Source organism: Mastacembelus armatus, chromosome 12 (assembly GCF_900324485.2).
Source record: "Mastacembelus armatus chromosome 12, fMasArm1.2, whole genome shotgun sequence".
Taxonomy (NCBI): Eukaryota; Metazoa; Chordata; class Actinopteri; order Synbranchiformes; family Mastacembelidae; genus Mastacembelus; species Mastacembelus armatus.
Window position 1 is genome coordinate 18,799,810 of NC_046644.1, and position 12,248 is coordinate 18,812,057.

Genomic DNA, 12,248 nt, shown 5'->3' on the forward strand with positions numbered 1-12,248 from the left:
GAATGAATGTTTGGCCACTTCTGCACAGCAACAAACTGTAAACACAGCAGTCACATATTGATGTTAATCAACAGCACTAATCTTTTGGCCCCCAAGCAAATGTAAGTCCATGATTTAGCTCAGTTGTTGGGCTCCACCAACCAGCCATAGGGGAAGTAACTCAATGTTCTGCTGTAGGGCAGATCTGGAAACATCTGGAAACATCTCTCTAGAACTGAGAGGAACTGTAGACCTCGGTGCTAAATTGATGACTTTGACATTATACACAGTAATATTCACTGTAGTTAATATAAAAATCTTGATTAGATCAGTTTTAACAAGACCATGTTATTTCTGTTTCTGTTGTCTAATTTCTGTGCACTAGTTCTACGGCGTTTACAACCATCTGGTAGTTAGAGAAGAACAGCAACATGTTTCTCATCTGAAAGAACAAAAGAACAATCCTGACCAGTTTCTGTCATCCCTTCACCATAAAACAGTTTCCCAACAGTGACTCAAAAAAAAAAAAAAAAGCATGATTTTATAATCAAGTCTGTGAAGCAACGTCAGCGACCTACTGTCCCCTAGTGAGAGCTGTTAGAGACTGTGTGAGACCAGGCTGTTCATTTCTTAGTATCAGATTCAGGAGTATTAGATTTTAGTTCATTCTGTCCAATCATGATCATCATGTTTCATGTGACCCAACTCAGCATGACAATCCTCTGCAGGGTTTTTTTTTTTTTTTTACCATGCCAGGTTGGCACTTGACTGGTCTGTAAACAGTGGAGCCGTGGTTGAGGGCAGCTGGCCTTACAAATCACCACTGGTGACCAGATGAGCTCTAAAATCACCCTCCTTGTGGTGCAAAAGGATGAAGGGGTGGAAGGCATCCAGTTATCATACACAGCCACAAAGAGGTCTGGCAGGAGCCTCAGTGATGACACGGATGTGAATAAGTGGGAAAGGATTTGCATATACGACCGCCCAGCGGGTCACCACAGGGGCCAACCAGTGGCAGCGGTTTGTGAAGCGAAACAGTTGCAAGTGCTTGTTTTCTCTGCTGCACACACATCCATGGCTGCTGTATCTGTGAGGACATCCCTACCCCCTTATTACAGCCGTAGCCATCACTAATAAATACCTCATCCTAAACCTAATTCCAGCCTTAACAAAAAGACCCTCAGAAGGCATTTTGAAGCTGTGCAGACTGACCAATATATTCCCACACTGATGGTCCGCACAGCGCCATAAAGACATGCACACACACGCAGGAAAATCCAAACACACAGACGCTCCCAGAGGGAATAACCATCATCCACTTACTCCAGAAAGCTGGTGATGTAGTCTTTGCTGCAGGCGGACCAGGAGAAAGGGTTGGTGTTGGCTGTTATATGAGCAGCCATCAGTTTGGCTGTCTCGTGGCCTTTGGTACCACAGGAATTCCCAATCCCATCATGGTTCATCCCAAAACTGAAACACAAAAATAAAAACTGCTATTAATGCAGGAATGATGAACCACAGGTCTAAAAATGACCCTCTCTTTGGCGGTTATTGCACAGTGGACAGTCCAGGTTTCAGACCTGTCTCCCTTTAGCAGCCCCGGCTGTAAAGATTGAGCTCGGTGGCTCTGAAACAGATGTGTGGAGGAGAGCCAGGGGTCAAGGGTCAAAGCCTGTCTGGAGCTCGACAGGAACAAAAAGGTTTTAATCAGCACTCTGCGTCCTGATGCCTGTCTGTCAATCACCAGCTGCAGGTCTGAGCAGGTCGTGGGGCAGCTCAGAAAAAAGAGAAAGACCCAAAAAACAAACATCTCCCGACCTACAAAGCTGCTGGAGGTTCTTTAAGGACTGAGAGTAAACCACTTACATCTTTTAATAGACATGATCTGCCATGATATCGTTTTTGGAGAGAAAATCTCATGTTACAGCAGGATATTGAAGCTTCACTTTTTTACAGTCCAGAAGCACAAATCAGTTCTAATGTATATAACAAACCCGACCACATCGCACAGCCTGAACCTGTTTTTCTAAGGCTGGTGTATATGACATTTTACCCTACTCTAGAAATAAATCAGCCCAGTTGAAACCCTGCTGCAGTGTTTTTTTTATACATCCTCTAGAAGCAGAGACTATTTTTACAACTGCCCCACAACAGAAGCAGACATGAGACATAATAAAGGAAATGGCCATCTTGCTGAGCTCTCTCAAGAGGGATACGCAGACTAATAGATCATCATTATTTTTGCTTTATATTCAGGAAAAAAGAGCCAGATGTATGTAGACACTGACGTTTGCGTGAGGAAATATGTGGAGGTGCAGTTCAAGACGTCTGCTGGGGAGGGGGGAGGCTGGACACAGGTACAAAGCAGTAAGTAAAGTCTGTTAAAGAGAGGTGTGGTCTTGGAAACAGTGATGAATCTGAATCTTATTAGACTTAACAAAAACCAAAAGAGGCATGAAATCTATAATATCTACCTTCTTCGTTAGCACAAGCCAAACAATAGCTGCAAATATTTTAATAACCAGAAAATGTTCACATTTGAGAAGCTGGAGAAAGAAATTATTTAAATTACTTGATCATCATGCATCAGCTAAAAGAATCAATCAACTAATCACTTCTGAGTCAGCAATAACTTTCAAGAGAAAATCATAAATATAAGAAAATGACTGACTCTTAAATCTCTGCCACATGCTGCTTTAAAAATTGTCTGAGCAGTTCATGCAGGAGCCTCACCGACTTTGTCCCATCTCTGCATTTTGCATCAGAAAAAACAGTCAAATTTTATATCTTATACTGGGATCTTAAAAGTCTTAAGACTCACTTGTGGCCAATTTCGTGCGCGATGGTGAAAGCAGAGCCGAGACCAATGTCTTCATTGATGCTGCAGCTCCTCTCCGGCTCACACATTCCAGCCACAGAGGCCAAGCCTACACAGAAACACACACGTGCCAGACAAACATACAAACACAGCGTCAGGACGTAGCGTTCTTAGGACTCATGGTGATCAGATTGAGATTTAAAAACAACCTGAGCTAATCACCGCTCTGCAGTCTCCAGGGACGTTCTGCATCGACAACTGGACAGCTTTTAGATTTCTTGCAAACTTTACCAACTGCTGGAAAATATCTAACCAAGATTTAGGTTTATACATTTTAATTCATGTAGCAACAGCCAGGGCTAAAACCAGCCAAGGAAAGGAATATAAGAAGCCCCTCACCGATGCTGTGCCCCACTGGAAACCTGTCAGAAAATATAGATGTTTTCCTCATTTTAAAAAGTGCAGAATGAGGTGAGAGGAAGAAAGGGAAAGGAGAGGGTGTTTAAAGTTAAAACCTCTCCAGGATCCAGGTGTCACAGGTCCTTTTTTCCTAAAGCCTGACAGGTCAGACAGGGAGACAGGAGGCAATTCTTCACAGATTACATCTACAGGTGACTGAGAGCGGATCATATGACAGCGCAAAGCAGGTGTGTGTGTGTTGGGGGGGATGTGCATTGATGTGTGTGAAGGAAAGAGCATGTTAATGATGTTGTTTTAAAGAGAAAGAGCTAAAGGGTCAGTTCACTCAATTTATAAAAACAACGTGAGAAAAGCAGCAAGTTTTGGTTTCATTTGAAATGTTCAATTTGAGACGTCTGCACCGTCTCATTTGGGGTGTTCACGTCCTCAGCAGTTCTTTTCTAAGAGCAGCACGTCTCCCTGGTACTCTGGGTAATCCCTAGAACCCCCCAGTCAATTTGCATTTGTGTTCAGCACAAATCTTTAAACCAACAAGAGGAAATATGAGATAATGCACATCTCCATCTGCTGGCGTGAATTCCACTTCAACTGTGACGTGAAGAGTCACACAAATTCCACCACATGGGCATTTATGTAAGCTTCACGTTTCATCGTGAGGAAGGTCACACTGTCCACACAGATGTGAGATCGTTGCATCGTCACATCCTTCATGTATCTCAGGATTTATTCTCCAACTCTGTTTCCATTGCACTTTGTCACATTTGGCTTTTATCACTACACCAACTTTTCCCACTTCAGCCAAGTGTATAAACCACTCAGGGGTTTTTATGCACAGATTACTGCCAACACTTTTCATTTGGAAGTTCCTTCTGCCAAGGAGGAGGCAGATGGCTCTGAAACCAAAAGTGTCTGAACACTCAGATGCAACATGTGTTTCTTTGTCATTTGGGCTGACTGACCCTTTAAATCGATTACAGGAAACTCAGATTTGTTTTGCCTGCACAGACGCAGCTCTACAGGCCAAACATGCTCACAGATTTCTGCAAAGCATGATTTCGATGAAGCCCACACTCCTGCGTTTCGCTTTTGCATTAATTTACGTTTTGACGGTCAGCGCTGCTTCAGACTTTCCTGCATAGTTTGCATGAGTTGTTTGCCTCCCCGCTCGACGTGGCCTGGCTCTTGTGTCCTCTGTACTAAGACACACTAAACAAGAATAGACTCGCAAATCAGGAGGCCAGTGAAACCATTACTGCAGGGAGAGAGGGAACCTGAAGGTGAAGAAAGAAGGAGCGAGGGAGGGAAAGGAAGGCTGGCTACTCTACGATTAGTTTAAGAATGTGTGAGTGTGTGTGGGTCGCATTGCAAGTTGTTTTCTTAACACCAGGGTGGACTGTGTATTATCTCCAGGCCCGTGATTACTCCTCGACCCTAAAGGCCAGTGATCTGACCCCGGAGCATGATCCCCGGGAGGAGGGGCGTACAGGGGGTTGGGGTAGGGGGGCAGTGAGGAAGCCAAGCAGATGCCAGGGCAATTAAAGCAACCGGGGAATGTGACGAATGCGGTCAATCTGTCAAAGCGCCCCTGAAGTCACAATATTACCTCCAAGATATACTGTGGTGCCTGCAGGGCCTTTACAAAGATATGATGGGGAGAGAGGAAGGTTTGGTTTTGGGGGGGGGGGGGGGTCTCTGCCACTGCTTGCTGTCTTGTTTCCACCCCCAATACCACCACAGCCAGCATTATCACCCACTCTATCTCCTCTCCTGCATTCTCTAACACTCCCTATAATTGGCCTTTTCCCCTTCCATTTTCCTTTCAACTCCCCCTCTTCTTCTTCTTCTTCTCCTCCATCTCCTCCTTCTGTCACTGCTCGCCTCTTTATCCCTCGCCCCTCCCACCCCACCCCCAACCAAGTTTCCCTCCTCGGCTTTCCAACACATACCTCGTCCTTTCTCGCTCTCATGCCCGTTTGAAGTGTAAACACCTTAAACAAACTGAGGTTAGAGGCAGAGGACGTTTAGAAACCGGGGGTCGTGTGAGGAGCTGACCAGGGCTGTCCAGGGGTTCAGGGCTCCTGGCCTCAGCTAACAGAGCACAGCCACTGAGGAGCTATAATAACCCAAGTGAAAACATCCTTCTCATTTTGTCTCAGGGGGGTTGTCTGGTGTTCTGCTAAAGGAGACTATAAGGTTTTCTCCTAAATCTGAGGATCATACGGTCCACATCAGCTAATCTGGCCCGGTGCATGTTAACATACTGTATGCAAACTTTCCTCTGCTTAGTCCACTCACCTAAGGTACCACAGGGTTTGTTCTTGTAGGTGCAGATGTCGTATCTAAGGACAGACAAAGAAAAGGGAAATAGCACAAACAATTAAATTAACTTCATTTTTTTACATGTACAGTATTTTCTTCCACTGGCTCTTCGCCACTCCATTCCTTCCATGTTTAATCACGCAGTCTGGCAGCTTATATTCTCCACCTTTAGCAAAACTATGGTTGTGAAAACACCTGGTTCACTCCTCCATCTATAGCATGAGCCTTTAATGAAATGTCACCCAGCTAACAGGCTTCGGTCATGCTGCCGACCCCAGTGACTCACATACAGGTAATCTGAGAGAGCGTAGAAAAAGACCAAAAGGCCAAACACTCTGAGCTGCAGTGCTTTAAAAACACACATTTCAAATGAATGGTCCGATCATTCCTAAAGCTTTTAATCTAGTAAAACCAAGGGCACAGCAAATCTAATTTCTTTCTGCTTCCCTTCGCTCCCTCTGTCCCCACAAACTCCTCTTCCCACCTTCCCAGTGGAGCAGCTCCAAGCCAACGAGGTGCAATCATGACCTCGATTAGGAAGTCTATTTATTTTGATATATTTCCCCGATTTCCCTCAGTGTCTTTTTTTTCTAATGTGACAGGCCACATTCCAATCAAGGCAAAAGGCCAACGCAGGGTAAGTGTTGGGATGAATTACAAAGTTGGAACCGGCTTTGTGTCCCTTTGGTGAGAGGATTTGGCAGAACGCTGCACTTTCTTAGTTTACATCAAAGCATTTGCATTATTTTTCACAGACCTCTCTATCAATAGACCCTGACACAAGGCAGTGAATGTACTATCAAATTAGATCAGTGAAACACAGGACACACACACATTAACAAATATAAACCAGAATTCATATAAGACGCTATGCCTCTGTTAGAAAATTACACCTGCTGTTTCAGATACACTGTCAATACTAAGTTAGTCCAAAACCAGATATTCAGTCTATAAAAGCTGGAGAAACTAGAACCAAAGAAAGTTTGTTCATTTAGCATTAAAAACATTTAAAACATCAACTAGTCCTTTAATGGACTTCACTCCAAAGACTCAGAACTTGGAAAATACATCCACTGATCTGAGTGCTGCAAGCATCAATCATCTAAAACTCATACTAAATGTTTTTTACAGGAATGTCTGAATGCTCCTGCAGACATGGTGGTTAATAAAAGCTCCTGGTGTCTATAATCTGCTATTTATACTGTCTCCAATGTTAGCATCTCTGGGCTCAGCCAGTGCCTCCTCCCCACAGCTTATTATCTCATTATCTCTCGCCTGTGCTTTTCCATGGCTTTACTAGTCACTAATACTATACTCACTCAAAGGTTAGCAACATCCCATCATATGGGACCGATAATAAAAACAGAACGCCATCCTCTGGCAAGAAAAAACCTGCTGTAGTTGCTAGGTTATGTGGCCAAAACAGTTTTGGCAATAATGAAGCCTATTTCAGGTAATGACAGAGTTTTGCTGTTTTCTGGTAACACCCTTGGCATAAACTGCAGCTCAACAGGTACAGACATCTGAGACGGCGTGTTTTATTTTCAGAACCAAGCTCTTTATTCCCATCAGCAGTCGCAGGTAAAGTTTGTGCACATGAACTGGACATTTGGAGGTTTCAGTGTGGCAGCTGCTGGCTACACACACACACGCACACACACACACACACACACACAACTGCAGTCTGAAGCTGAACCGTGACCGCACAGCTTTTATGAGCCAGCAGCACAGAAAATAACCTGCAACCCATTTGCTCAAAATGAGAAAATTAGCGCTCCTTACAATGAAAGTAACAACTGAAAGAAACTACTCTTTGAAGCTCATGAATCCTTGGTCTGTAACTCTAGACGTGAGCTTAAACTTACCGGGTGATTAGGACGGCGTTGTCATGGTGAGCCATCCCGTTTTCAGGGATACTGTTGCCGTCGCCGTGATGGGACAGGATGGACTTCTGCCACTTACAGAAACTGTCCAGAGACTTGTCAGCGTGGTGGTTAATCTCCAGGTTCGGCTGCAAACACAACACAGCACAGTGCAGGAAAATATATTCTCATATACATTATTATACAGACGTCATACTACAGTACCACTGGTATCAGGGATTGCATCTTATCAAATACTGTCATCTTATTGTGACGTATCATGGCCCTGCATCATCGCCTTGAATTGAATCCTATTATTATATTGTATTGTATCAGATTGCGTTCCTCTGTTATTTGTTATATCTCACAGTAGTGTGTTCTCTCATATGCTGCACTGTACTGAGTCTTGTTGTATTGTACTGTGTGGAGACAGAACTGATGAGCGAGACGACACCAGATTATCTGGATGAAGTATTTGGAGAAGTTCTGTACTGGGATCAGAGGGAGGTTCGGGTTTTGTAAGAGAGTGAAATGCGTTTGATTTAAAATAAGATGCAGTTGTAGTGAAGGTAAAATAATTTATAGCAGGAAGAGTTTGATGAACAAAAGACACTGTAGACTAGAACAAGGACTCACATGAAAAGAAAAAGCAGGAAAATGGAAGCAACAGGAGTAGAAGGACTAGTTGGGCAAGTTGTAGTAAAATCTGCAAAAGGCATCTACTTCCATTAATCATTATCCCCCAGTAAACCATCATGTTGCCGAGCGATGATGCAGAGCTGCGGTACCAGACAGCTCAACAACACGTCAGTGGTTCACCACAAACTGTTTATTTTCTATCCAAAACAACTGATCGTCTAGTTTTTCCTCCCTGCTGGATCAAGGTGCAGCTCCACTCCACTCGCTGTTCAGACCTGATGCTACATAAAGTGCTGCCATGACCCCTTTAGAAAAAAAAAAACAGATGCTTGGAAGACACTCTGTTTTTCCCATCACACACACACACACACACACACATATGTACTATCCATGTAAAAATCCTCAATTGAGGCTCCCTGAGGGAAGATGCATGATCTTTCATCTGAAGTGGTGGCCATATGGTGAATAGTCTCCCTCCTCTCTCCCCTTCAACCACAACAATCACATAAAATACTGCAGCTCGCTCACGCCAAGCATGTCAGTTATAGACTCAGTACAGGTAAGGCTACAGACGCTGTAAAAAAGGGCTCATGGTAATAACCCAGGTAATGCTGCACTGACAGTTCAGAGTTAGTGAAATAAATTTTCTAAACAGTAACACGGTGAAGGGTTTAGGGTGGAAAGACAGATTTTCTTACTTGATCCTCAGTCAGGACAATCAGCCGTGTCACAATAATGTTCACAACATTTCCTAGACTGGCATCACGGTAAAGTTTGGCAACCTGACCTCCAGAAAAGAAGAAAAGACACAAAGTCAGACAAATTGTGTCCATGTGTCACAGTATAAATACACAACCTTCAGTGCTCAGGCCCTGCACCACATTACTGCATGCATCCACTGACTAAACTGGCTCAAATGTGTGTTCAGCGACACAGTAAACAAACAACATGATCAAAAAGTAGGACAAACTTACAATATTCATTACAGACAAGATGTAATGCTCAATGTCTTTGCGGCCGTGGTACCCGACCATCATTTTATCAGCGACCACAAGCGTCTCCACAAAGCGCTCGGTGCTGACGGAGCGCCTGTGCCTGCGGGTGCCGTTCGACTGCTGGCTCTGGTTGCGGGGGACGGGGGAAGGTGTGCTAAACTGGCAAGGTGCGCCGCTCTTAATGAGGTCTGTGGACGGCACGGAGACAAAGAGGTTAGAGTGAATTATGAGATAAGGTTTACATCAAAGTTGCAATGCATTATCTGTTCCTGAGAGCTGGTTGACATGCGGCAGATGCACTTAGGGAATCTGTCCCTTTGAACCTTGCAGCTAAAGCCTTTGCTTTATGACCCAGATGCTCTGGGAAAAAGCTTTAAGATGGTACATGTCAGGGCATGCTAGTTTCCTGGTGATGACAGCCTTTGCGGTTTCTTATAAGACCTTGGCCCAAATACCTAAATATCCACCTGGTTCTTTTTCCAGTTCATCATATCTCAGCAGACAAGCGTATCTGGGGGAGCTGATGTGCCTGAATTTTAAAATCTGAACATGATTGTTGGCTCTATAAATAGCATTTGTGCACCTATAGAAGTCAGAGCCAAGGGGTCTTTATGCACTGAAGGGCCTTTGGTAAAAGCTGGAGCGATACTTTCTCTCACAGGTTGAAAGGTGTCCAGGCCAGGAGCAACTACAGCACACAAGAGGCCCGGTCATGTCTACCAGAACCTGGGCCTAGAACCAAACCAGCACTTCCTTGAAGGTGCTATGTATAGTTATACATTTACGTCAGTTCCACCCACACAGAGTCCAACCCAGATGGAGGTTCACCAACCTGAAATGCCACAGCTGGACTCCTGGCTATGCTCTTGTGGTGAGGGAATGGCAGACATTTTATAAATAACATGTTGCTGTGCTTCTTCCAGGTTCCATTCGCTGGAGGTGGCGGAGGTCGTGTTCTTTAATGGCTCTATTAAATACTGTTCTTCCTCTGTTGTTATTACACCATGCTTGTTGGGAGGGAGGAAATCAGAGGTTAGAAACACAGGTAAGTATTGATGCTAAATGCACACGCTTAAGAAACAACTTGTGTGTTATATTATTTTGTGCACTTTAACTTTAACAGAGTGTTTCAAACTGTAATTTCATCGCTGTGGGCCAAATAAAGGTGATATATATATATATGATATGATACAAAACCCTGGTTTGCTTCACAGTCATAGTTTTTCTATGGTCTACGGTCCCAGCTGACGTTTGGAGATTTGGTTGTTGTGTTTGAAGTACATGGATGTTTACCAAAATTCAGTTGCATTGTGGGAAATGTAGGTTGCTGCATTTTAGAGGTTTGACCTATACTTGGGATTAAAAGTCCAGATATCTCTCTCTCTATACACTACCTTGGAAGTGTATCCAAACCTTTGACTGCTGTATTTAGCATATACAATACATTAGTCTGCAGCCAGACCAACATTAAAAACATTGCTCTGTGGTATTAAACGCCTCCTACAGAGTCACGCCTCAGAAAAACTCCCTCCAGAAAGGCTTGGCTCTGTGAAACCCACAGTGAAAGCAGTTAATCACATCACACTAGCAAACACAAACGTTTCCAGTTTGGGGTTTTAATAGCTCATGATGCTAAGATCTCAAACTGCTCAGACAGCTGATTGCATGAGAGTTCGGACACAGTTTTGTCCATTTTTGGTGCTATTAGAAAAAAAAGGCAAACACTAATTCAATTTATGATACTCACTGTAGGTCCTGCCAGCACATTTGGCTACAGGTTCCTTCGACATGATTACATTTGCCAGTTAAGAAGCTCGGCCCTTTTTTCCTTCTTTAGAGTTGCTCTGAAGCAACGAGGGTAACAGCAATTAGACTTTCTCCATTTCTTGATTAGCAAAGAGAGACGGGACAGTCACAGTCTGTGGAGAACAGCCTGAGGACTAACAGCTTCGACAGGATCATTACGCAGTATTTCACAGATCATTAAAAGACTCAAAGACACGTGAGCTTTTAAAACCTGAAGATAAAGTCTGATGTGTAACACACAGATGGAAAGAAAAACCTTGATCGCTGAGTGTGATCACAGTGTGGTTTTCTTACATGAGCATCACCTCAGTCCAAGCTGCCTGCAGACTCAGTGCGCCAAGTGGAAAGAAGCCAAGATTCTGTTAAGCAAACTACAATTGGTCTAATCCTTTGGCTGTGCGTCTGAAAGGTTGGCTGACATGAGAGCAGCACAGCCTTGGTTTATATCCTGACCTTAGTGTCGAGGTTTGTTTGAGGTAAGCACTGTGGTCACTTTTACTAACTCTGTACTCACCAGTCCCTTGCAGTTGCTGAGCGCCACTCTGGTCGTGCTGTGCTGGTTTTGCAGGAATCCGACGTAGTGGCAGTTATCCACCATGTTGTGACGCCACTCCAGCCCCTCTTTGCCCCAGTACTCCACTGTAAAATGTTTGGACACCAGCTGGGAGTTGAGTGTCAGATTTAAGTGAAAGTGCTTTCCGTAGGCGGACAGTCTGTAGAAGAGCCGGGACTCTGGAGGGTCCAGGTCTAAAGCAGGCTCCGGCCCCATTACGGGGTCCGCCACCCCCCGTCTCCGTCGGCCCGGCCGGTGGTGCTTCACAGTGTAGCTCAGGAACTCTCCGTTCTCATCCACCTGCACCGGGACAGTCAGCTGGTAGTGCTGCAGATAGGACAGGAACTCCTCTTTTACAGGAGGGAGAAAAGAGAAGATGTTACAGTGAACATGCTCAGTTACAACTCAAGTCTAACACCTGTCTGTCCACCTGCCCACGTCATACCTTGAGAGCTGTGCGAAAGTCTGCTGATGCTTTGAAACTCAGAAGCAGCCATCACCACCAGGCTCAGTGTCCAAGTCAGTGTCTTCCACAAAATTTCCATAATTCAGGGCAAGATGTGGCATTGGGTGGGGGTAGAGGGTGCTACAGACGGGTTAGAAGCACACGATTGGTCTGATGCCACACCCTAATAAGTCCATGGTTTGTCTCCTTCATGTGAAAGTCCTCGTGGTGCTTGAAGGCTCATCCGAGTTTCAGAAATCTCCTGAAGGCGAGCGCGTCCACGTCTCACTGGCCCCTGAGTTCATGTCAGCAGCTCATAGAAAACACCACAATCCATCAGACGCAGTCGGTCACAGGTGGAACTCCAAGCTTTTCACTGATCCATTTGCGTTCCTGTGGAGGAGATCAATCA

At 44.6% G+C, this 12,248-nt stretch overlaps 1 protein-coding gene across 1 annotated transcript in view; it reads right to left on the reverse strand.

Annotated features, from left to right (window-relative positions):
- The window catches only part of adamts6 (ADAM metallopeptidase with thrombospondin type 1 motif, 6), a 47,232-nt gene that overhangs the window by 33,715 nt on the left and 1,269 nt on the right, over window positions 1-12,248 (reverse strand). The window contains exons 2-10 of the mRNA XM_026296606.1: window positions 11,837-12,229; window positions 11,353-11,741; window positions 9,865-10,039; window positions 9,012-9,220; window positions 8,736-8,819; window positions 7,402-7,547; window positions 5,513-5,556; window positions 2,801-2,906; window positions 1,303-1,449 (exon numbers count right to left, since the gene is read on the reverse strand). Coding sequence (XP_026152391.1) covers window positions 1,303-1,449; window positions 2,801-2,906; window positions 5,513-5,556; window positions 7,402-7,547; window positions 8,736-8,819; window positions 9,012-9,220; window positions 9,865-10,039; window positions 11,353-11,741; window positions 11,837-11,936 — 1,400 coding nt within the window. The 5' untranslated portion in view covers window positions 11,937-12,229. The remainder of the gene's footprint in view (window positions 1-1,302; window positions 1,450-2,800; window positions 2,907-5,512; window positions 5,557-7,401; window positions 7,548-8,735; window positions 8,820-9,011; window positions 9,221-9,864; window positions 10,040-11,352; window positions 11,742-11,836; window positions 12,230-12,248) is intronic.